This window comes from Centropristis striata, chromosome 12 (assembly GCF_030273125.1).
Source record: "Centropristis striata isolate RG_2023a ecotype Rhode Island chromosome 12, C.striata_1.0, whole genome shotgun sequence".
Lineage (NCBI taxonomy): Eukaryota > Metazoa > Chordata > Actinopteri > Perciformes > Serranidae > Centropristis > Centropristis striata.
In genome coordinates, this window is record NC_081528.1 from 27,743,712 (window position 1) to 27,771,207 (window position 27,496).

At 41.2% G+C, this 27,496-nt stretch overlaps 1 protein-coding gene across 1 annotated transcript in view; it reads right to left on the bottom strand.

Annotated features, from left to right (window-relative positions):
* LOC131981750 (A disintegrin and metalloproteinase with thrombospondin motifs 2-like) overlaps nt 1–25,473 on the bottom strand; it is a 136,853-nt gene extending 111,380 nt beyond the window's left edge. The window contains exons 1-2 of the mRNA XM_059346189.1: nt 25,255–25,473; nt 23,246–23,655 (exon numbers count right to left, since the gene is read on the bottom strand). Of these exons, the coding sequence (XP_059202172.1) occupies nt 23,246–23,655; nt 25,255–25,342 (498 nt within the window). The 5' untranslated portion in view covers nt 25,343–25,473. The remainder of the gene's footprint in view (nt 1–23,245; nt 23,656–25,254) is intronic.
* Between the last annotated feature and the right edge of the window lie 2,023 nt (nt 25,474–27,496).

The following is a 27,496-nucleotide window of genomic DNA, read 5'->3' on the forward strand; positions in this document are numbered from 1 at the left end:
TTTTAACTTTTACATAATGTTTATCACTTTGCTCACATTTAAAGCGAACATCTGACATTGTAACATTATGTATATGACAGAAAATGAGGAAAAGCACAATAGGCCCCCTTTAAGTACTAAAATGAAGTATCAAGGCATTGCTGCGTAGTGAAAAACTTGGAAAATTGTACTAAATTAGGTGAAAAAATTAAGAACTGATTGAACTTATTATACCCAAGCAGAACTGCAATTCAAAGTAGCATCAGCAGTTGCATTATGTCCATACTTTACAGTTCCAAATGCTAATTCCTCTATTGATTACCTTATTATCAAATCCTAATAGCCAAACAAATATAGAGCTACTTCATGCTGAGGAGGTGGAGCGGTGTTGCTGTGGAGATACAGTATACAATACTGTTGATGAGGCACAATTATTTGCCCATAAATCACAAAGAAAGAAAGAGTCCTGGTTCTCTGGCCTCATGCAGGGTCACGGCAAGGGACATGGCTGCACTACAGTTTATACAGTATGTAAGCTATTTAAAAAATGTAAGAAAAACAAAAAAAACAACAACATAAAAAACTTGAAATCCTTGTCCCTAAGATGCCCCTTAGATGCTCCTGTTTCATATTTCACTGCTTTCCCTCAATCTCTCCCCCTTCCCCTCTTCTGTGTGTGTGTGTGTGTGTGTGTGTGTGTGTGTGTGTGTGTGTGCGCACGTGTGCATGTGTGGCTGCTCGAATGCCAATGCCGTCATCAAAGGACACGTCAAATTGAAGGCTCTGGCAGAGGCTGCTATCGGGATCTCAGACACACACACTTACACACATACATAAACACACATGCACACATACACACACACTGCTCCAGCTATGCTTTCATATCACGCCCTGGCAACGCCCACTGACTGCAGCATATCTCCACCGGTATCACCAAGGTTACCAGCGGTAGCCAGGGATACCATCAGAGCCGCCTGTGAAAATGTAGAGAATGGGTGTGGCCAAAGTCTAGTTGGTCGACGGCAACATCATTGTGTCAAAAATTTCACAATTAGGGACACGTGTTGATGCTCCAGGATGCATTTCTGCATATTCAAAACAGCTTGAGGTTTCACTGAACCGAATTATATTTTACTTACTGAATCTTTAATAATAAAGTAGGCTAAAAAAAAAGAAAATCATGAAATATTTTCTATGTGTCAAATGTGCAAAGCTGGTTTCTTCCACAGTCTATCACAGTTTTGTTTTTTTCATATGCTGTGAAGGAAGTATTATTCCTTTCCAAGTCTCAGTTAGCACTTTGGTTTCAGCAGTTCTGCTCCATCCCAATACTAATACAACCACATGTTATAAACAATCCAGGTGTTGTTTGATCCTTTACACCTCAGCTCGCCTTCACACACCTCTTGTTCCAATATAATGTCCGTGTGTGGGGGTGTCTGATCTAACAGACATTTCAGCAGCTTCAATTATACCAGGGTGCATGCATTAGTCTGTGAGTTAGTTAGCCAATGTGAGAGGCTTGAATTCATTGGTTTAAAGGACCCCGAGATTAAAAATTGGTGTTTCCATGACAAAGGAGGGCCTCCGCCAGCAGCCGCGTATCAACAGCACTGACACACAAATTGAGAAAGAATATTCCCAGGCATGCTCCAGGCTTCACTCTCTCTGGCTGGAGGTGTGTGTGTGTGTGTGTGTGTGTGTGTGTGTGTGTGTGTGTGTGTGTGTGTGTGTGTTTGTGTGTGTGTGTGTGTGTCAAAGAGAGAGAGAGCGAGAGAGAGAGAGAGAGAGGGAGAGAGAGAGAGAGGGATTGCTTTCTTCTTCAGGTATCAAAAACACTTGGAATATTTGGATCCATCAAACTGAGGGACAGAAAAAAGCGAGAAAAAGCAAAGGAAAAGAAAATCATGTTGTTTTTTTTAATCTTTGCACCTTTGTAAACCATCACTCATCAACACACACATACGCAGTGTTTCACAGGAGTTTGCACAAAAATACACACATGCAAGCACATATGCACTGCAGACATACACACAAATATCCCAGTATGACGATGAGTTTAATACATTTTTTATCACGTCATAATTCTTACATGACATGCATTCTTGCAAGTGACAATTACATTCTTATGGAGCTGCCTGAGAGTCTTAGAGTTGTGTAAGTGTGTGTGTGTGTGTGTGTGTGTGTGTGTGTGTGTGTGTGTGTGCGTTGGGTGTGGTGAGAGCTAACAAGTACCCTCTATGTACAGTGTGCATGTTTCCAAGTATTTCAAGGTTTCACGGCGGCCTTGTGAACACAACTTTGAGGTGATGTGTCAACACTTCCCCCACAGCTCTGCATCCTTTTCCTTCCCCAGGAGGAATTAAAGGTGAAATCCACCCTGAAGCAATTTCAACCTGTTCCTAAGCTGCAGCTAATGATGTTTTTTTCTTTATACTTCTGGGTCCAATTTGTTGTTGTTAGATGTTTGCTTTTACGCATCACTAAATTATGATTTTATATTGCATTTCCTGCTCTCTTTAAGAATATGTGATTTTTTGCAGTATGTCAATTGACACATATACAGAATGGAGAGATGAAATAGTACAAAGGTGCAAAATAATACGCCCATATGTCCTGCTCCACAAACGCAGACAATGTCAAGAAAGAAATGTGACAGTGACTCATTGAAGAAGGTCAAATATTCTGGCGGTATGTCTACCCACTACAGTCTCATTGTCACAGTGTGCAGCGGTCCCTGGAGGCTCTTGTTAAAAGAACTGGGTTTGTAGAGGAGAGTAAAGAATAGAGAAAGCAGAACATTTCAGAATCTATACTTTTACAGCTGGTGGTCGAGTATAGGAGGGTGTGAATGGAGAGCGAAATAGGTTTTGCTTTAAAGCCCAAAGTGGATGGTTTGGCACTTGGACCTTTTAGTGGATGATCTCAGGAAACATTTGCATATATAAGATATTGCTGCTGTGGACACGAGATTCACACAGCAGCACAATTATTTATTAGCACACAAGACAGAAGATTCCTCCTCCAGTATGTGTTGTATCTTCTGAATATCCTGGTTGACTTTTAGGCAAAAATTTAGCATTTTTAGCTTTTCAAAATTACTTTTGACAATTTTTATTCAATTGTATTGAATTACACTGTTACATATTGATAAAAAAAAATGATTTAACAATTGCACCGAAATTGCCAGGAACCTCCATACAACAACAGCTGATACTTTTATTCTTTTTTTCATTCCTCCTGCATTATTACCAAATTGTATTTTAATTTTAATTGTATTCTATTTTTTCTTTCAATAAGATATTATAATTGTATACTTTAATATAATATATTATAATAATATAATTTAATAATATAATTTAATCCGCTTTTTTTGTTTTTTGGATAAGGGTGTTTAAAGATAAGACAAGACAAGATAAGATAAGATAAGACTTTATATGTCCTGCAGTGGGGAATTTTAGTTGTCACAGCAGCTCAAGATACAGACATATGGAAAACAGAATAAAGAATGTAAAAAATAAAACAGATACATACATTATATACACATTATAAACATACATTTCTGCTAATTGGCATTTATTATTAATATTTTTTATTGTTTGTTTGTTTTCCTGAAGGTACTTTGCTATTGCACGTAAATATTTTAGCATTTCTGTTTCAAATATGTTTATTGTGAAACATTCAGTTACATGTTTCTTTAAGAGTTAATTATCATGTGTTTTATTTTATTTATAGCTTAATGCCATCCTCATAAATATGTATTTTTTTCTTTCTACAATCTCTAAATAATGTTTATTCCAAATTAAAACTATGCCTTATGCTAAATATGACTTATTCAAATGTTTCATTTCATTTTTTCAAAAGTGTAAAATTACACTCCGCCATTGAAATAAAACGTGCTCACACAGGGGACAAGAAAGAAGGGTTGAGAATGTAGCCTGAGGCCGTGTGAGCGCATACATGAGACTATGTTGTACTGCATGGCTTTGTGGGTGCCAATTAAAACATTAACACATCTACACAGTCCCACGTTCCAACATCTGATCCACAGGCTTCTGATAACACAACATATCAGGTTGAAAACAGACAAATCCCTAATTCTCCAAAGCCTGTCCTCCCATCTACAGCTTTATTCACTCATGCACGCATGCAGTCACACATACAGAGAAAAAAAATACATTTATACAGCGTGTCCTCAGAGGAAAGTCAGCACCGGCAAAAATAAAAGACAAGGCAAGCTATCAAACTGACAATCACCGGGGAATCCCACCACTTTCAAACAAATAAATATGTTCTTGTGCACCCAGAAACACCCTCAGAAAAACCTCTCCTGCACACACACACACACACACACACTGACACACATTGACAGCAGGCACTGTAATTCACACCCTATCTGAGCTAAACCAGAGATTTCATCTAGAGGGGAAACACCCGGCCCCTCTATTGCCCCCAATTACTGCGGCCTGGAAGCGGAGTCAACAGCCACAGTTTTATACAATCACATCGTCTGGGAGGAAATCAGCCCCCTTTCGCTTCTGCTTTGAGCTGTGCGCTGCCGGCCAGGGCTTCAGCAAAAGCCACTTAAACTATCATACTCTGAAAAGGGAGCAAAAATGGCTTGAGCTCCTTGAGGAAAAGGATTCTATATAATTTCACAGCAAAAGATGCTCTGCACATTATTCTTTTTCATGTAATACTTTCGCTGAGATCAAACAGATACCTTAATCCTGGGAACACACAAGGGCTTGTGCCTGGTAGTTCATATGGTAGAAGGAAAGCCCATAGGTTCAATTTGTGTGCAATTTGCTTGTGTGTGTGTGTGTGTGTGTGTGTGTGTGTGTGTGTGTGTGTGTGTGTGTGTGTGTGTGTGTGTAGTTCGTACAGGCCATTCTGCACTCTGTGAGCTCACTCGTATTGCCATTATACATCACAGCACAGCACCAGCGAGTGGCTGTGTCAAAAAGCCTGCCTCCCTCTCCGCCATATCTCATAGTTACCTCCCCTAACCAAATTACCCCCGTCCAGCCCCCGCCTCACCCGCCCGCTCCTCCTGTAGACACTGAGAGATGAGCTTCAGAAAACAGCTGCCTCAAAAAAGACGGCAGCAATGTCCAGCAGAGAAGAAATGAGAGTAAACAAACAATACTCGACAAACAAAAAAATAATCCTGGCTGTCATACTTCTGCTGAAAATCGGAAGACATTTAGAATATAGATGAGTAACATTTATTCAACGGAAACCGAAAACCTCCTCTGACATTTTCCTATACATCCTTGTCTATTTTACAACCGTTTATCACCAGCGTGGTGAAATGTATAGCCGGTTCATTTTACATTCAGTGGAAATCCTCTGGCACACAGGGAAAGAGCAGGGAGCAGTTTGTTTGAAATAAGTAGAAGGATGCCAGCAAAGAGCTGCCGCTGCCAAGCAGGAAAAGAAGAGACAACCACCTACAAAACTAACTCTCCATTAACAAACAAATAAACAAACAACAACCTGGACTCTCAAAAAATGTAGAGTAAATAAGTACCTTTTGGGGCACATAGGCTTGTTGCTGAACCAGCACATTTAAGTTGCACCTCGCTCTATAGAAAGACATTTTTCCATCTTAGTATTTTGCATCTAATCAATTAGATTAGTCAATTCGGTTGGTCCAAATCAGAATGACATTTATACTTTTGGTTAGTTTTGTATTTAGTCTGGTTGCTTTCACAGTGCAGAAATGGAAGCAGACCAAAAAAGAAGATTGGCGGTGGAAAATGTAAACACTGAGATGAACAAAGCAACGTGGAGCCAAACGCACCATGACATAATGCTGTTGAAGCTTTTTGACTTGTGGTTTTATAATGATTTAAAAATGTTTTTGTGGACTTTATTAACCACACTGTGTTTTGACCCCTGCACCATCCAGGTTAGTGTCTTTCGTTGCTTCATTGACTCTTCCTTTACAGTAAATCAGTCTGAAGTGGTACAAATAAGTTGTTCAAACGCTATAATGCATGAAAATGTGAGCATTTGGGGCAATTTATGCCCCTGGATGACACATCTGTAAAATAAAAATGCACTTTTTCATTCAAAATTTTTCTCTATTTTGAAGTAAAAACACTCATTTGCATTTTTTTCTGTGGGGGTGGTCCAGAAACCTCACAACACTGATCGCTTAACATCAAACATTTCATCAACATAAAACAACTGAGGATGTCAGGTTTCCACCTGAGCGCTAAAGTGATGAATGCCAGTCCAGGTGCGGCTGTTCAATCCACACGCCATCTTTTTACCGTTTCTACTAAAGAAGTAAAGCCTCCTGTGTGATCTTCCCCACGCAGAGCTTGAGAGTAACGTGATAAACTGGGCTCGCTGGTCATATTAGCAGGTAGAGTAGTCAGTGTGAGGCAACAACAGCTTGTGGCTCAGCTGGGGCTATGACCTCTATGCACTGTAGTGGGAGGGAGGGAGAGAGACGTGGAGAGGGCAAAAGAGAGATAAAGATGGATGGCCAGTGGAGGAGGGAGAACAGCAAGAAAAAAGAAGCACATCAGACACATAAGAGAGCTTTGGTCCAAGACATCAACCTAACCTGAGCACCTTTCTCTGCCTCTGTAAGACTCTGATCATATCACACACATTAAGTTAGAGGCTGATTTAACACTAACTCTGAGTATCAGCCACGTAAACATTACGTACAAATAACGAGGCCCTCAGCAAACCAAGTCCATGCTGTCATTATTTCTTCGCCTTTATCTGCAGGAAATATTGGACTATTTTGCTTTCTAACTATTTGGCGGGAAACCCAAGGAAGTGACAACCCTACAGTAACACTACTACAACAGAGACGGTGTGAGTAATACAGAATCCCACGAAACATTTGGAGGCAATGGTAGTTTCATAGCTGATTGTGTTGAGTCATACTATGACACTATGAAACACTTACTTTTGATTTTGAAAAATAGAGAATTGTGATTCGGAAGCTTACAAAAAGGGGCGTACGGTAATAGATCATAGATAAACAATTTATTTAAGCAGTTACTTACTCTAATTTACTAAATTGTAGTTAAAAAGCAGCTTCAAACTTTGCATGCTGGATGATTGAGGCATATAATACCTAAATGTATTCTAAAAAGGGCCATATAAACCAGCAATCCCTGACACCTTAATGGCTTGGGCCTTCAGTATAAGTGTATGAGCGTTGTGAATGGTCCCATTACATCAGACAATCGGCCCTGGGGTTCACTTCAGCGCCTCAGGAAAGCCTTCAGTTCCACAACACAACACAACCACACAAAAAGACATAAAAATAACAGTAGTATTGGGAAGGAACAGAAAAAGGAGAATGTTAAACAGGCTATACACAGTCGTCATTGTGCCTGACCTAACACTGAGAAATTCCATGACCTGAAAAAGCCTCGGTCTGCACAGAGTGGCTGTGGAAACGGGCCAACACAGCTACAGAAGTGCTAACAGGGAGGTCACTCTGCTCTCAGAAGAAATGTGTGCTCTGCAAACACACCCGAAATATTAAGAAAGCATTAAAAAGGATTTGAGGTGATCCCAAAAACCTTGTCTCTCCTATGCAACTGCAATCAATACTTGAAGCGAAACGAGCGCCACAGTGAATTCCACCGAGATCAGAAGGAATAGATTTCCTTTCATGTTTAAACACTGCAAATGTTTATTTGGACTTTTTATTGATAATATCTTGAAGAGATTTATATTGGAACTGCTGTTTTTTTCCATATTAATTGTATTTTAATCTTTGGCGCAAATACTTTTGTGTTAATGCTCAGTTGAAGTGAAAAGAGGACACGAAGAAAAGTACACACACCTCCATAGCTGTCCTAAATGTACCATGCAAACAGACAGAGAGACAGGCTGAGAGCAAGGGCACATAACTACGTGTTATGTGCAATCTCAGAATTTTTTTCTCCTTCCAACTGGTGAGAGAGATGTAGAGATGAGGAAGGGAAAAGAAGACGAAGGTGGATGGCGGCTTCACGCAGTCACACACCAGCAAAAAGGACAGAGAGGAGGGCCCTGTCACATCGCATCAGAGTCAGCTGCAGCCACACCCGCCCTGCAAGCATACACCCCGCTGCTGGGAGAGGAGAGGAGAGGAGAGGAGAGGAGAGGAGAGGAGAGGAGAGGAGAGGAGAGGAGAGGAGAGGAGGAGAGGAGAAGTAGAGCATAAAGCAAAGAAAAAGAAAGAACACCCCCTTCTGTTCTATTCCTCCATTAGTCTCTCTTCTCCAGTGTGTCTCATTTCAATTGTATCTCATTCCTCATCTAGCCTGCCTCACATGCAGCAGTCTCCCTGCACTCTCACCGTGTTGCCAGTCCTGCTGATTTGGCCACAATGGGGACTTGTGTGGTGGATCCCAGCCTAGAGACACTAGACTGCGTCCCGGGGGGTGGTGTGTGTGTGTGTGTGTGTGTGTGTGTGTGTGTGTGTGTGTGTGTGTGTGTGTGTGCGAGTGGGTGGAAGTGGGGAGACGGCACAGAAAGGGAGAAAGAGGATTAGAAATGAACTGTGGAGATAGAGCACAACCTGACAATAAGTCCCTTCTCCCCAGTGTGTCTGCGTCTCAGTGTCAGTGTGTGTGAAAGAGAGAGGCAAAGGATTAGCTTCTGAGAAAAAAATAATTTCCCTTTGTGTTCCAAGTGATGCTGTCAGTCATCGCACTGTAAGAGGAGCTGTGTGTGTGTGTGTGTGTGTGTGTGTGTAGCAGTTACAAGGGTGCACAATTCTTGCTATGACCATAAACATAACCAATAATAGACTGAAGTCTGACAGCAGAGCTATTTTATCATTTACCTTTTGCTCCTTTATTCCTATTTAAATAGCCAACACATTAATGCAGTACACACTAAACTACACAAATTGCACCACAAAACAACAAAAAACTGATACATCAATGTGTAGGAGGCCTTACCAGCACTCACACAGATGCACTAACGTACAAACGGTGCAGTAGATAACAGCTTACTATTAACATGCGTCTTTATTGATCCCTGCTCAGCATTTCTTTCATCTTTCAAAAAGGGCCAGAGGTCAGGCCTGGCTGCAAGAAGCTAGTCAGGACTTTTGCTCAAGGACACTTTAACAGAAAAGAGCAAAGGTGATTTCAGAGTTTGAATCAAAAGTCCCGTATTGCACATGCATTGCAGCCCTGAACTCATGTGTGAATATAGTTAGCCATTGTGTGGGGAATTCACATCATCATAGATGACGTTTTTATCATGCGATAAAACGGAAAGAATACAAACATCCAAGGGTGAAGAAGAAGGGTCATTAACACAAAGATGCACACAGAAATGTGTAACTGTAGAGACAAAGGGATTAGGGAACATTCAGAAATTGTCAGACAAATTCATGGAGCAGCAAATTACAAAACCGGCGCACAAACAAAACACTGCAATTTCTGCACGCTAAACCAGCCTCAGTACTACCAGTAAGCGAGAACACCTTTGACATGGGCAGTCTCTTGTTGTTTGCTGCATGTGTGAAAGTGAAACTCCAGACGATGTCCAAACCTGATTCTCCAGACATTGTTAGGAGTTCATATGAAAACAGTTTGATATTTGTTTAAAAAACAGTTGGATATGAAAACCATGTAAACACTGATAACTAGAGCTGTCCTCAACTAAGGAAATTCTTAGTCGGCTGTCATATGATTTTGTCAACTAATCATTTAGTTTTGTTTATTTGACAGATCTTCAATAGTTACTCTACAAAGAAACATGCAAAAACACCCCTTTAAATCTTGTGTTTACCAGAGAAGTGCTCATGTGTTTCTTAGATGTAAGTAATTTATCAAATAAAAAAACAAATATTCGATTTAACAAATCTTAGTAAAGTAAAGCGATTGATAAGTTGATGTAAAGGACTAAGCCCGACTGATCATAATATGAAATTTCCTCAATAAGAAATCCAGAAACTTTTATATGATGTTGAGAAGTTACATTGCTTGACAAAGTACTAAAAACCCAAACTTCAGTACAGAACCTAAGCTGTCAGCAATCCCCTTTACAAAATAGGCACAGTGGAGTGATTTTATATATATATATATATATATATATATATATATATATATATATATATATATATATATATATATATATATATATATATATATATATATATATATACATATTATAAATTGTGGATACAGTTGTACACAAGGAAAACAACATTAAAAGTATGGCCTATCCCTGGGTATTATCACACATGCTGCTGACATTTATATGGCATGATTCTGATTGGTATCATCATAATTGAGGGATTTTAACTGATGAATGTAAGTGACTCATCGAGGTATAAGCTGTAAACATTTCACACTTTGGGATTTACAAGGATTTCCACTGACAGGATTGAAGATGTGTGCTTATTTTTGTATAATCTATCTATTTATTTAGGTCACGCAATTCTTGGTCAGGTTCTTAAATCTCTTACATGGTATTAAAAGCTAAATGTAATTTTAAACTCATCAGAACACTGGCTTTATTTCTATTCTTTTTTCTATTTTCTATTACAAATATCGCCCAGCCCTACTTGCTAACTCTCTCCCCCTGCTGTTGCGAGTGTTGATAATGTGCTTGCCGCTGTCCCTGATCCAGAAAACACATCCAGCACACCTTGGAAGCCCAACTTTACAGTAACTCAATCTCACACAGAGCTATACATGGACAAGGTCATCTCAAAGTCTCTATTACATCTTGGCAAACAGATTACATAAATGTAAGGCAGTATCCAAAGCTTTCCTTGTACACTCTGGCAGACGATCAGTCACAGTGATCAAAGCGCTAGATGTGTTTCTTTGTTTCTGCTGCTTCACTCCAGCCCCCACAGAGTCAGTTATTAGAATACAATATATTATTATATAATATATTACATATGCTGGTACACTAACAATTCCCGAGGTCCTCATGCACTGGCAAAAAAATCCCCAACATAATACACTGGGAGAGAAAAAGTGATTATTTCTCTATCGCACAAAACAAAAACAGGCAGCCTTAGTAAGATGAGGAGGGTGTGAGTTTCTGTTATGAGGTGCGATTCTTGCCGCTTAGCTGCCTGCTGCATCAAGCGCCAAGCAAAATGATTTTCAACCATAGACAGTGTATGCAGACAGACAGACAGGCTCTGTTCCATTAAGGAACATGCAAACAGAAAATAAAAACGAGACAGCAAAACAATCCAAGCCAGAGGAAGAACAAATACAACTAATTAGATCAGGCTGGGACAAAATGCACACATATATTTAGAGTGGAGGGGGTTCAAGTGTGCACTCATGCAGTGAAAGCGACTGGCAAACATAAAATATCCATGATCAGTGAGAGAAGTGTACGAGCTTCTGGAAGCAAGGAAGTGACCTTAGCTGAGAGGAAGAGACAATAAAAAGTGCATTTCTTCATGCTAATCAAGAAGAGTCTCTCCTCCCTCCCTCCCTCCCTCCCTCGCTCCACTCCATCCCTTCTGACTGAGCACTGAGCAGGTGGCGACAGTTATGATGCTGCTGTTGTTCGTGTTCAGGTTTGGGCACATTAAGATTCCGCCGCGCTCTTCCTACCTCCCCCCTTTGTGTTACTGTCGTTTTCCTCCACATACCTTCCCTCCCTCGCTCCCTCCTTTCCTCTCTCTCATGCTGTGTTTTGTTTGTGAGGATGATGTTGGGGAAACTTTAAGAGTACAAAGCCACCTGTGTGGCGGCTTGGAGGAAAAGCAGGATGGCCACGGGAGACACGAGCCGGGTCAGCCAGGGGTAGGCAGAGCAGAAGGGTTGTTAAGACGCTGGAACACAGTGGAGGATGTCTCGTCCTGTTTCCAAGATCCTCCACAGAGGCTGCTGAGGCCTGTTAGCTAGAGAACTGCTGATGTGGCTAGCATCGATCAGCTTCCTGCACGGCCCGGAGGCCTGAGGGACTGGCTGGCTGGCTGGCTGGCTGACTGATGACTGACTGACTGACAGGCGAGCTGTTGATGACTGTCCAGCAGGCAGGAAAAAATCCAAAAAGGCCTGGTCTATTTTCTATTTGATTTCTTATTTTATAGCCAATTACTCTGCAGAATGCTATTTGTTCATTCATTTTACAATGCAAGCCTCTCGGCCCATCTGGACTTCAGATAATTCACTTCATTTTGGATCCTGATTCTTCAAAATGTGCAAGAAACGATGGACTGACCATAAAAATGTGTTTTTGTCCTGCACGTTGCACATGGCAAACATGTGAGGAGAGACAACAAGTGTGGATCACTGTAACATGGTGACCATGCTATCCACACAAACAGACATTCAACATGCAAAGTCATGTAGTCTGGCTTTAAGGGCTGCGTACTGACAAAAATCAGGTGATACCTAACATGACACAGGCGTTACAATTTGATAAAATGCTATACTGTAAACAAGGCAATATACTGTGACTTATTAGTCTAACTAAGGAAACTGTCATAGGATTCGGTACAAACCACCATATGTGTAAAAAAAGTTAACTTTTTAATGAATTCAGAGCATTGGAATCTGCATTTTTTTTTAATCACAGTCGCTGTAACAACAGCACTCCTTTTTTATGCAATCTGTCCACTACAAACTTTGCATGTAAACTATGAATTACAAATTGATGTAGTGTTTTTGAGAATGAATATCATAAGGATATCATAAGCTTTTTTAATGTGAAAGAAGTGTTGTCTATCTGTGTTTTTAGGCTGCATTACAGGATGGACAAGGATGTTCCAAGAATCTATTATTTGCCTTCGGCCATTATATCCACATTATTGATGATTATTTATCAGAATTCTCATTGTGGAAATATTTTGTGAGATCAACCCTAAATTATCATAGCAATATTAATATCCAAGTCAAAAATGTTGTGACGTTCCTTATCTTTTCCTATATTCATGCCTCACCACTCTGCAATAACCTATACTTGGGGTGGAGGTAGAGTATTTTCATGACGTGCAGTTGAGACCGGCCCAGCTGTTTAAATGCTATAAAATAAGTCATGTGTCTGGCTGAGGAGATACTTAATTAATCACCTGTGCACCCTCTGTTATTCCATTTCACCCAGCTTTTGTGCAAAACACATTGCATGTATCTAAACCAAAACACCAAGCAGTGACTATGCACAGGTCATTGCACCAGTCTGCATTATCACCGTGACCTCACAGAACCCAGGAACCACACTTCATTATGACATCACATGTACAGTGAATGATTCCCCTGCTGTGAACGTTTCCTCGAGCTGATTTTAGTATCAAAACAACCTGCTGTTACGGTGACATCACAGAGGTGTTTCCCTATAATCATTGGGGTTCCACCGCTCCATTTTCTCGGATGAATCCTGTTATTTCAACCACTCAAACAAACCATGTGCTGTGAGGCAGCACTCTGTGAATGACAGAGAGCGAGACGAAAGAGAGTCAAGGGGGCTGGTTAAGTGCACTGAGTGAGCGGCAGTAATCACAGCTCTGGTAAAAGCACTCCTTTGCTCTGTATAGTGTGCTCTCTGTCTGACTCTCTCTCCCTCCCTCGCTCTCTCTCTTCCTCTATTTCTCTCTCTGTCTGATAATAGCTCTAGATTGAGTAATTGCGTGTTTGAGTGGAGCTACACTGCAGGGTGGAACCTGCAATCAGATACCGAGAACATGTTTCTCTCTCTCGCTGTCTGTCTCTCCATTCATACCATGCCTCAGCAGTCTGGCCTCTCTACACCCGGCTCTCCCTCCAGCCATGCGGCTCCTGCAGGCGCTCCACAACCATCACCCCTCCATTGTTTTTTTTCCTGCACACACAGTCTACGCAGCCAGTGAGGGCTGGGGTCAATAACAGCTGTGCACCGTGCTGTAATTGATGTCATCATTTCAATTTGAGCTGATTACAGTGGAGAGCTGCTTATCGTGTGACCCGGGGTGGAATAACACACTGCAGGGCCCAGCGAGCTGCCACGCCTGACCGAGCTAAACTAGCGGACTGACTGGCTGGATGGATGGATGGGTTAGCTCGGCCCAGGGCTGCCTTCTCTATTGACTCCTAATGCGGAGGTAATGACTGAGCGTATTCCAGGGGCATGGCTGGCGCAAGAGTCCGTGCCGCTGGCATTTAGTGTAGTTCTGGGGCTATTATTGTGATTGGCCTGCCCCTCTTTCAACACAGTCTCACATGAGTAAGCCCTCTGCTGGCACTGAACTGGGTGTATGCGTGCATGTAGACTATGTGTGTCTTTAATGGCTTTGTAATATTAAAAGGGACATTTTATGCTAATTTTCAGGTACTTACTCATATTTTGGGTTTCTACTAGAACGTATTGACGGCTTTAATGTTCAAAAACACATTATTTTTCTCATACTGTCTGTCTAAATATATATATGTATTCACCCTCTGTCTCTGTTAGTTGTCTGTTAGCTGATAAATAATGCTTATCTCATTATTTATCTGTATTTCCGGGTCTTTTGCATCTGTGTTCTGAGTGTCCCTGCACCATCACTGACTGTACGGCACTGTAGCAGCACTAGATATGGGACAATATGAAAACTTCATGACATAATTATCATAAAATATGCGTAAAACCCTAAAATGGCACTAAAACACACTGTGATAATTTGTTTTTAATAATCAATTTCAAATTAATCAGGAAATCGGTATAGAGGTGTATGTGAGTGAGCGAGACAGCTTTTTTCAAGTCATGATGTTCCATTATTGTCCCAAAAATAGAAATTCACCACAATCAACTTATTGCAGGTGTTTTTATCATGAACTGTGATAAAAAATTGTCCCATCCCCATGCAGGACTTTCTATCCATATACAGTATAATTGTGACATCACAACCATATAAAAGTCCTAACAGCTGGTATAAAGGCACAGTTTCTGATTATGGATTGTGAATTCCTCCACGGATTGAACAATTTGGTACTTTAACAGTATTGATATGGCACCCAGACCTACATTATTATAAAAGAAAGATATGAACTTTTTACTTTTTAAAATATGTTCACAATCTTTCTAATTGTACTCATGTTACAATCACAACATCATTACATTAAAAATAGTATTTTTTAATCCTGAAGATGATTTTTTTTCATAGTATCTGCAAAGCATGTGCCATCTGCGAGCACCCGCCCACAGAAAATAAATAAATAAAACACCTGTCAATGCTTTGGCATTTCTCCTTGCTGTTGATGTTGAGTCTTTTAAATGAAAGCACCAAAATAACACAGCCGCCTTGCAGCATTCCTGCTGTGCACTAATAACACACATGAACAGACTGGAGCACACAGCCATACACAAATACGGCATATCAGAATATACAAAGGGCAACACCTGCACAGGATCAGGGCTAATTATCTGCCAACAGCAGAAGCTGCCCATCCTATGCAAACAGCAGGCATAAAATATCTTCTTGTTAGTGAGATCTAGATCTAGCTTCTTGGCTCAAAACTTTTTTTCCTGCATAGACAGCGGGCAATACCCTTAACCCTCAACACCTCAACACCACTTGTCTGATCAACGCTTGGGAGCAAAGCTGCTGCTAAAAACAGACAAAGACTGCTCACTAAAGGAACACTGTCTCTTGCTGTCTCTTTCTTTTTTTGCCAGAGCTCTGAATCTGTGGGTGTTGGGGAGCAAAAAGCTGTCTGCCACATTCTTTTTCTCTCTCTTTTTCTGTCATTTTCCTGACTCTTTTAATACCATCATTAGGAGAGCTCTCCTGCTTGCTGCTACCGCTGCTGGCCAAGAAACACGAGAGAGAGAGAGAGAGAGAGAGAGAGAGAGAGAGAGAGAGAGAGGCAGGGGTGGAGACAATAAGAGAAATGTGTGCACAGGTTTTTGTCATGCAGCGAGGTAAAGATGGTTCACAGGAACTTTGCTTCTGTCCCTGCTGTGCGTCTGAGCATCTGACCGTAGTGTAGGTGTGGCGTGTGCAGCGTGCATGTACCTATGAAGGCGTACAATGCACATCGCAGCTGTGGCAACACGTGTTCTGTCTTCCAGGTGTGCACCCACCTGGATTTTAGGAGTAAACGCCACAATGACAGGCAGCACACTTCCTCTGTTGCAAACCCTCGAGACATGAAGATCACTTCTCACCCAGCAGGATCTGATTTCTGGCCTGCGTGCACGCCTATCAGCTCCACAGACCTGTGTGACCCCCTGTTCCCACGGTAACCTGAGGCTGCCCTACCATTTGTCAGAACTCACTGATTATCTCAGGTGCTGCGGCCCATCTGGAAGACAGAAAAGCCTCAGAGTGGAGATGGATATGTCGATGTGCAGCACTGCAGAAAGAGTATTATGTGTTTATGTGTGTGAATCAAGTATTTGTACTAAAGCCCGACTAATATGGGATTTTTGTGACCAATGCTGATACTGATTTTCAATGGTAAAATTCTTAGATAACCGATAGTGCGGCTGATACAGTAATTTTTTGAGATGGAATGAAAATAGACCTTTTTTATGTGTATTGTGCATAGATTTTTCACCACTCTGCAAAAGTACCCAGAGAGCTACTTTCTCAAACATAAAACGTTATTAAATAATATAATGATTTACATCATACATTATACAAACAGTGTATTTCATTGTCAGCCAATTCTACAAATCATAACTGAGAAAATAAAGAATAAATAGGAATAAAATAAATAGCTAAATAAGCATTATTACTGTTCAATTTCAGTAAATTGCCAACTATTTAAAAGAAAGAAAGAAAAATAACACCATTTCTATATCACACCAAGCAACTGCATTATATGTTGTTTAAAAAAGTTTTCATAATGGCACAAAATCGAAAAGCATATACGGCAATACGATAGGCCTTTGATAATGCAATATCAGCTGATAATAACTGTTATATCTGTCAGGCTCTCATTTGTACTCACATTATGTTAATGTTTGTAAATATGATTATTGATCAAGATTATTTGTTTCAGTTGCAGGGATGATTTAAACATCATTTTTTTAAGATATGTTTTGCTTCACGGCTGTACGTGTTTCTGTTCATTCATGTGACTTGGTTTAAAGGGTAACCCGTTCAGAACCCAGTTATGTTCCAAACAAAAACAAGAAAAGAATTATAATGTTATAAATTTCTATTCTCAATGCACCCATAAATCAATAGCCAAACAAACAAAAAGATTAAAATACTCTAGTATGTGTTCCAGATGAAAATAAACTAAGGCCTTTTCAGCAAAAACGTGAGTTCATCCATTTTTCATGAATGGTTAACTCAACAAAAAAGCAAAAGTGGTGCTTTAAAACAGAATGTAAATATATTTTTGCATTGTTATAACTAAATTAAAAAAATTAAAAAGCAATTATCTCCAGAAAACTGAATGTTCAAAGTCTCCTGAGTTGTATATTCTGTGTTTTTAATCTACAGGATGAGTTATAAACTAATTGTACTATTTGCATTGGAAAATCAAATCAGAACATTCAGAATAAATCAAAACATCATTTTCCTATTCCTTGACCTATTTCCCTTTCAATTAAGCGATACATATTCGGTGTGATATTTTGAAATGTAAAAGTAATATAAAATCTGTTTACTTCAAACACAGTTTAAACAAAAAATGTTCTTAAACAATATGATTATTAGATTAAAATGCCTGCTGAAAAAAGGGTGTGGCTCTACTGCAGTCCACTTTAAATGATGTAGAAAACTGTGATTGTCTTATAGACTTCTGTTAAATAAATGTGCGTTTGGGTGGAGTCAGATGACAGAAGTTATAGATCTGGACATCATAGAAAGGAAATGTCCATTGGAGTAGACAGGGGTTCTGAACGGGTTAAGTACACCCTGGTTAAAGACAAGGATATTTAGGCTTTTTAAAATAATTTCCCCATTTTTTTCCTGAAGATGGTCTATTCTAGATTTGTCTCTCTCTTTCCCAGTTTCTCTGTTTTAACTTTTGCTGGGTCACATTGATGCATGCTGAGCATTCAGAGTTTAGAAATGGTCGCATATAATACTAATTGCTCCATTTCTGTCTGGCTCGTGGCTACTGAAAGGATAAAACCACTTCACCTTGTTAAATCAGAACTCAGATGCTAAGATCATGCTCTGGTAAACAGCAGAAGTGCAGACTTTCATCAAAACCAAAAAAACACTTAAAAACACAATTGGCTCTGATCTATCTGATGAGATTGAATGAACTTCCAAAGTGAAAATGAATGCATCTCTGGCTGAGAATTTGCCCTCAGACAGTGTAAGCACAGTGTGTGCAGTGTGACAGTCCCCACTTAACTGCTCCAGCACATCACAATGACAGAATTATTTAGCATGGAGAAATGAAACAGCGATGATTTTGTAACTCCCATTGCTGTCTCTCTGTCTTTTCTAGAAAAAGGAAAAGCAGGATTTCTGCTGACACTCAACATTCCACATGAGATCCTAAAAAGACACACACACACATGAATACACCTGACCTCACACCCACATGTGCACAAAATCAGGCCAACACAGATAACAGCCTCCACATCTCTGAACAAATACTGTAGGTGAGGCTGAAGGAAAGACCACAAGTGGGGCTAGAGGTCCACACACACACACACACACACACGTATGTGTCCGCATTGAATTCAATTTCAGGACACAAGCTCCACAATTGTGTCATATTAATGAAGAAGTCCAAATTTCTGAAATTCTCATATTATTATATATATTTTGTTTGTTTTATTGCACTGTTCACAGCAATTTCATACTTGTTAATGTGTAAAATGCTTAATGCAATCCTCATCTTTCTACTCTTATTATGATTTATTTTTTTTAGTTAGTTACAAGATTATATTTCTGAAAAATTAATTTTATCGTAATCAAAATATGGACTAGTTCAATATCCAATATTTTTTAAAGGCAAACTATGTGTCAAAATACCATTCTGAATTGCAGTGCTACAAATGTCTTGGCCAACATATTTTATTTTACAGTCTTTTTTCATCATCAGTCGTATTGCAATTGCAGCATCAGTGAAATAAATCACAATTAGATGCTTTTTCAAACCGTGTAGCCCTAAGATTTTGGTTTTTATAATGATTTTGACTGAATGATTTTGAATTCTGCAGGTTCCCAACATTGTTTCTAAGTGTGAGTCATACCAGACCACACTATTAAAACAACACAACCTTCTCCAAATTTCAAGGGTTGTAAATTGATTCAGGAGGTGATTCCGAAGCAGTTTCTTCCTATCATGTCTAGTGCAAAAAATGTCTGTTTACAGTTTAACTGTAAAACAGAATTTGCGAGAATGAAGGTCAACAAATTGTAGAACAAAACCTGAAATATGACTACAAATTAAAAACACATGCAAGTGGCTTTATCCAGCATACAAACACATATCCTTCTGCATCAATACAGCAGAGGATAATGTGACAGTGACACTCTCCTGCACTTCCAAGCTCATGAGTTTGAATTAGCAGCATTTCTGACTTATCATTTGTTATTCAAGTCAAAGTCAAAAAGTAGGCCTTTTTCACAACAGATATTTTGATGTGTAGATAAAATACAGTGGCTGCTAATCATATTAACGATGACTCTGTTCTACGTAAGCGAGCCAGCGTGCACAACCCGAGGACACTGAACCCAAAACAGCTAAATGGAATCCAGACATCATTTTTTACTGCCACATGTCTTGTCATTCTTACTAAGTGATCATTTCAAGCAACAAGGAAACATTTGACCTAATTCATACGCACAAATATGTGTTCACGGACACTGTAAACACCAGCATCTGTACATGAAGTGAAAAACTCCTTTAAGCTTATGAGTTGTTATTTAGTTTGATTCATGCAGGCCTCCTCCCTGCACTCTGCACACACAAACACATACAGGAACACAGCCTCAGCTGCAGTTTAATTTCATTTTGCAGTGCAGTACAGTGTACAGTGTGCTGCCTCCTCCCAACCATCCAGAGAACTAACCAGCTGATCACAGCTTCTGTTCACAGAAATCCAATTCCCTCCAAAGGTCATTTGTCCATTCAAAGATTTTCCTTTTTTTCCCCCATGCTCTTTCATGCTCTCTTATTTATTCTGGTCATTTGCTACTTCTTGAAATCCATACCCTTTGCCCTATTCCTTTCCCCTCCTCTGCCTCTTTATTATTATTTTCTTGTATTTTGGTTTGAACCCTATCTGCCCCTATCTTGGCTCTCCTCCTTCCCCTCATCACACGCCCTGGATCACAGCCAGTGAGAAGTTCTTGGCTGTGAATGGCAACGCAGGGCAGAAAAGGCTCTAACCAGGTGGCTGGGTCACTGAGGAAGTGGGCACAGCAGGGCAGAGCTGGCTACGTGGCTCTGCTGGGTTTAAAGAGGCAGATGTGGGCAGAGCTTAGGCAGAGCCTGACAGAGCTTGGCTGTATTTCTTGGCATGCCTGAGGAGGTTGTAAGAATTGATTAGTAATGACATGAGTTGTTCAGGGGCGGGGAGAAACAAATTAAATATAAGTGGACAGCGCTAATGTGATTATTGAAAGGGGTTTTCCTTTGTGTTTTGACTATTTGGAGTGGCTGTTAGAGCACTGATATCAATAATGTTTGTCTTTCAAATTTTTATTGCAACAAGATTGTTTTACTCCTCAGCAGTTTCAGCAATTAAAAATCTAGATAAATCTAGATAAATCTAGATTACATTTTGAATAACAGCCTAAGCAAACATGATTTTAAAGGATAAGGTTCACATTCTTTCAAGCCTGTCTTAAAGCAACGCTAACATGCTCATAGGTCCTTCTGCCAGAATCTTAACATAATCTCCGTTTCTGTTGAGCTTCTGGCCCCGAGGAGATCCTGTTCTAATGCAACTCTCATGGACAAAATCGGTATTTGTTATTCCATGCAACAAAGGAAATTTACCTGAAGCAGTTAAAGTAGTATGAGACTTCTTAGAAATGATGCTTTGTGGTATAAAAGTCCCTATTTGTTTCTTTGGTCAGTGTTATCTTGCTGAGCTGCAGTGCGAGTACAGTAAAATATAGATATATGTTTATGCTAAAAAGCTTGTGTCATAGATCACAGTTGTACATCAAAAGATCATTGGAAGATAAGATAGAGATAGAGACCTCCAACTCGGAAGCCTCATATTAGCTTTCATTTCACTGAAAAGGTGATCTCTATGAACAGATATCTGTATATGAATATCGGCAACAGAACAAGACTTTGGTAACAAAAGCATTCTGGATTCTCTTTGTAGTCTGAGTAGTATTTACTAATCACATTTCAGCAGGCTTTGATCACATGAAGCTAAACAGTCCTTATGGAGAGCAAAAGAGGTGAAACGCATGTAATCTTGGAACCCATCATCTATTGTTTAACAAGAATTTATCTTTTTATTTGCTTTGTTAATTACTCTGCATTAATTTGCAGAGAAACAATCTGGCCTCAGACGTTGTCTCTTAACTCCATTCTCACGTGTCAAGTTGCTAATCAGACTGTAAACAATGACCGGCACATGGAAAAGGAATTCTTGGAATGCTGGATTCCCAGAAATATCAACCTTTGCCCTCAGAGGCTAAATCATCATCAGACCTATAGCCAATGGGTTCAGAGGTTACTTAGAAGGTTCCCTGTGCACTCATGTTTACATTTGGTATATTACCTTAAGGCTGACAACTGTGCCCAACACATTTTATCCATCATATAACTTGCCAGCTGGCAGTCTTTGTCTTTTTTTACTTTGTTGGCACATTGATACATTACTACTAACTGTTGATGAGTGACAGAGCGTAAAACTGGCAACAGTATGGGTATCACATCACTCACATGCTTGTTTAACTTGTCCATTCTTGTGCATGATACAAAAGGAATGACCAGCTCATAACAACATTGCTCAACAGCACTACTAGTGGACAAAAACCAAAGAGAGTACCTTTACGAATGCATTTCACCAGATAATGAGGATTGTGGGTTGGAAGCCCGAATGTGGACGGAAGGAATTATTATTGTGAAGAAAAACGGTTTCAACATACACATGAACATGTGAGAATGACTTTATGTAAAACATGTGAACCATTCCTTTAAATTCCTGGCAGCCTGGCAGCACTGTCAGCCACCGTGGTGCTAACTGGTGATCTGTTGTCCATAACCAACTGCAATTTGACAGTGACCTTTCCTAGAAATTTTTCAATAGGCCCTGGAATGACAGTGGAGCGAGGAGGAGCAGCAGCAGCAGCAGCAGTGAGTTGCTGCTGGCTGGTGTCAGGCTAAGTGGGCATGTCAGGCCTGTGCTGTCCTGGCTCCCTGCCTGCTCTCTCAGCTGCTTGCTCAGTCCCCTGTGTCCTCAACCCTAAACGGATCCAGTCGCTGCTACTCAGCTCCAGTGGCGGTCTGATCTGGCTGACTAATGAACACTTTTCCTAATGAGGGGAACTCCTCCCCCCAATCTCATCGTTCCCTCTACCCACCCTTTATCCATTTTTACTCCTATTTACTTTTTTCCCCTGGCCCCGAAGCGTATCTCTTGTCCCTTCCACCTCTTCCTCAGGCACTGGTCTCCATCTTTGTGCATCCTCTCATCTCAGCAGTTCCTGTGCTCATTCTTCACACTGTCTATATCTCACTTCTCTCCCTTGCCGACAGCCATTCACCAACTGTTTGCCATCTCTTTTCCTTTTTCCTCTATTCATCGTCAGCTCTATTAAAAGCATTTACAATTCAAGCTCTTTGAGCAACTGTTGTGCAACCAAAATATTTTATGGTGGCAGATTTGATTCAAATGCTGTTATAGTGTCTGCTATTTGCCCAGACCTTCAGCATCTATGTGTAGTAAAGGAGACAGGCCGGCTAAATGTTATTCTGAAAGCTGTGTGCTGAGATTTACTCATAAAGACTGGGGTTATCTGTGAAGCATCCTTGTATTCCTTTAATAATCCCTTCCCCCCTTTTACATGAGCAAACTAAAAGGGGCAGAGGACAGAGGGACGAAACATGACTCAGGTGTTTCTCATGCAGGCCTGGTGTTACAACCAGTTTAGAGGACATCAGGGAGAAAAGCAGCGTAAATCATAAGTTTGACCCCAGGACAGCCTCTAAGCTACAGGGTCAAAGAGAGACACTCACCAGGGACAAAGACGGGTCAAAGGGCAAAAATATCTTGATTTAGCTATTTGCTTGCACCTATATATACTGTATATCAAACCTTTTAAACACAGAATTTCTCCCTACACTTTAGACATGCATCATCTGTTGTCCCCTCATGTCATTCTGTCAACAGGCTCCTCCACAGTGAGCTCGAGGAACACTACAGCGGTCGGACAGATAAAAGGTAACACTGGTTGTCCACTCACCAGGCCGTCACAGTTGCTGATAGCCACAGTGGCTCCTGGCGTGTCTGTGATGTCCCCCACGTACAAGCATTCATCGTGCAGTGGCTCAGAGTGCCGGGTGCTGTCGCTGTCATCGTGCCACTCCATCTTGGCTCCGGGGGCCACCAGCCTGGCGTTGTGGTGCAGGCGCAGGTGGAACTCCCGGCCGAAGATGGTGACATTGTAGTAAAGCCTTTCCCGAAAGGCAACTGGCTCTTCTTTTGGTTCTTCCCACTCATCATTGCCTACTCCTACCTCCCTCCTCCGGCGCCTACGGGACTGCCCTCCTGCCATGCGGCCAGCCGAGACGGCGTGTGACAGGAAGCGGCCCTCTGCGTCCACACTGATCGGCCTCACCAGTCCATACTCCCCCAGGACATGCTGCAGGGAGTCTGGGAACAGGACAGTGAGGAGGGTGGGGTGGAGGGGGGGTGGAGGAGAGCAGGTGAGAGAGGGAAAGATTTGAAAATGTGGAAAAGATTGGTAAAGATTGAAGATAAGAAAAACCACAGCATGAGGAGGAGGAGAAGTCATGGGAGAAGCATGGGGGATAAACAGTGGAGAAAATGGGGAGTCATGAGAGGAGGGTGAGGATGGAAAAAGAGGTGGGAGGAAATTTAAGGGATTAGAAAAATGTCAAGGATTGCATGGAATTATTTATTCCTTATTCTGCGTCACAATAATAAATAACAGAAATAAAAGCAGTAACCTTTCTCTCTCTCTCTCTCTCTCTCTCTCACACACACACACACACACACACACACGCACACGCACACACAAGCAAAGCCCCACCCATGAACCCAGTGGCGACCCCGGTGCTCGGCAGTGCGCGTTTGGAAACGGCAGCCTCAGCAGTGCGCGCTGCGCTCCTGACACCTTCTGTGCCCTTCTACCGTCAACAGGAAAGCCAGTACAAGATCAAGGTGCTAATTGCGGCTTTCTCACGCTGCTTTCTCACTGTCAGGCTGCTCGATCCGAGGAAAATTATTTCTATAACCCCCGACACCGACTGAATTTAAAAAAGAAAAAATGAAAGAAAAAAAAAAAAAGAAAAACAAAAGCCTTTGAATTGGATGCACGTTGGAATGTATTTTGCAATCATCTAGCCATCATAAATTATCACCATGGTAAATTAATGACGTGCTAATTACTGCATTACGAGACTGACACCTGAAGACAGTTCATGCGTCTGACATTGACTTGGATTAAAGAATGTGAGAGTGACAACACAGGTGCATTTAAGAGAAATGCTCAGCGCGCGCAGACACACACACAAACACACAAACACACACACACACACACACACACACACTAAGCAAAGGCCACTTAAAGGTGTCAGTGCCATCAGAGTGAGAGACAGTCATGCTGTCTTATTTGTGCTTCTCGGGTGCACTTGGTGTTGTTATTATTTCCATCTGCCCTATATCATTTATAAAGTTTTCTGACTGATAAAAACCGAACACACACACACACACACACGCACACACACTGTTAATATGTCTTGAGTCCCCATGTCAGAGGAGTGATTTGATAATAGTGTGATCAATATGCTGACATCCGACTCCAGCGTCTTGTGACAGATCGATAGATGCGACAGCGGCAGAATCAGATAATGTTGGGCTACTTCCCTGCAAAATCCGACAGTAAACCCGGTGCATCTGATGCCCCTTAACACCCCCAGATAACATTACCCCCCTGGATGAGAGAAAGCAAATTCCCAACACTGCTTTGCACCGCTGAGGGACCACCGAGAAAGACCCTACAAACACCACAGCAGGACGCACAGAAGTTGCAAATACAATGTTTGCAAAAAACTGCAAAAGCATGCCAAAAATTAAACAACAAGCAGGAGAAACCGGACAGTTTTTTTGCCGCTACGTTGAGCTCCAGACTTCCAGTGAGCGCATGAAGAGCCCCGTGCTGATAACAGATCAGCAGATACGTAGAACAACATAAACACTGACCACGTTACCACTGTATACTGTACGTACCAACGCTACTGGCGATGTAAAGGCCGCTGGTGTGCAGCAGAAAGGCCGGTAGAATAATTAGGACAGTAAATCCAGGCGAGAGACCCATGGCAGCTCCGAACTGCGCAGGTGAGAGAGTGGGACTCCGGGCTCCAGTGTGGTGAAGTTCCCCGCCTGGCGCGACCAGCCACGCCACGACAGCAACAGCACAGCAGCCCGCAACTAGACTGCCAAGTGCACCGGGAGAAGCGGAGCTCTCCTCCCCTCTCTCTCTCCTCCTCTCCGCCGAGGTCTCTCTCTCTCTCTCTCTCTCTCTCTCACTCTCTCTCTCTTTCACTCTCTCTCCTTCTCTCTCTCTCTCTCTCTCTCTAACTCTCTCTCTCTCTCACTCACTCTCTCTCTCTCTCTCTCTCTCTCTCTCTCTCTCTCTCTCTCTCTCCCACTCACACACTCTCACTCAACTCTCCTCCTCTCTTTCCTCCTCTATGTCTCTCTCTTTCTCTCAACTCCTCTCTCACATTGTGCGTGCTCCCCCACTCTTTGCTCTGACAACTCCCCGACTCTACACACACACACACACACACACACACACACACACACACACACACACACACACACACAAACGCGCGCGCGCACACACACAGACTCAAACACACGCACACAAACCGGGCACCGGGCGCCCACACACTCCGTGTGTGTGTCTCCGCTGTGTGAGATGAGAGGATATTTCAGAGAGCGCTGGCCGTGCTGCAGACTGACTGACAGGCCCGCTGACAGCTCGCATCCTCAAGAAATGCAGCGAAATTAACGAACAAGCTGCTTTATCACACCTCCAACGTGCGGCGCGCCCCAAAAGTGATTTTTGTTTTGCAACTTGCACGCTCTTTCTGGTATGCAAACTACTGTTCAACTATCCCCTCCGCCGGTCCCTGATGTGCTGCAAGCCTTGCATAAACTTTGCATATCCCGTCAAGCGTCCTGGGTTGGGCGAGCAGCAGCGCCCCGTGTGGCCAACCGGCGCAAACGCACTGAGTTTTGCAGGGCCCAGGGGTCCAATTTACACACAGAGAAAAAGTCTTACTAGCCCTAACCTGCTTGCCCTCATTTAACACATCATTTACCCCTGTTGACCACTAATCTTATATTGTTGCAAACACTGATGAGCAGCATAAGGCGAATAACTGATATGAACAAAACCAATTACATTTCCGAAATGGTTTAATTTTTTTGTTTGCTTTTTTCTATGATGAATATAATATAACAGAGACAATAAAAAAAAACAGCTGACAAATACCTATCTTTGATGTGATACCACAATCAGGTTCTAAAGTGAGTCCTAATTAGCAGAATGTCAACTTCAAAAAAGCTCAGATTTTATTTATAGTCTTTGGTGTCTGTTGATTTTGACTTTTGTACACAAATTTTCAAAGCAATTAAAGAGCTACACAGAAGCAAAATAGTGCCTCGTTGCAGGTGTACTGTAAAAGATGCAGCAGAGCAGAGCAAAATGATCAGAGTAGGCCAAATCACTAACAAACTGCACAATAACAGACACCTTGAAATAAAGAGTGGTCAACAGTGCAAGCTCACAGACAGATTCCCAGGCAGGAGGGTCATGAAGGCCAAATATAGGCTAAATTATATAGAAATATTTATATATATTTGAAGTTTTAGATTTTTGAAAAATATGTTTTTTTGTTTCATAACTGCACCCGCCCTTATGGCAACTGGTCATATGAATCAGTTTTGCATCTACTGCTAACTGGCAGTTTTTGAGAGTCACACAACATAATATTGATTTTTACTCTGCGGGAATCAAGTGGCACTGCAAAAAAGAAGAAGCAAAAAATTGTATTTTACTCTAAATGCAAATGCGATAAAGACAGCCTTTAAAACCGAGAGGAAGTAATCCATAATAAGGGAAGTGTGGACAACAAAAATAATGTTTTTTTTATGAGTGATGGATCTGATGATTAGTTTCTTTGATTGATGTATTAATCATTTAGTTTATAAATAATATTGAGTTCTAAGAGCTTAAAGTAACATTTCCATTGCTTGTTTTGTCTGAGAGTTGAAAGTTGTAAAAAATACAATAATAAAAATAATTTACAATAAATAAAAAAACAAAAGCTTGAAACAGCCAATATTTGATTTTTCCTTGAATAATTACTTCAGTGATAACTTGATTATGAAATAAATTGTTGACAATTTGATCGACTAATTCCATTAGTTAATTAATAGCTCCAGCAGAGGATTGCAGGCA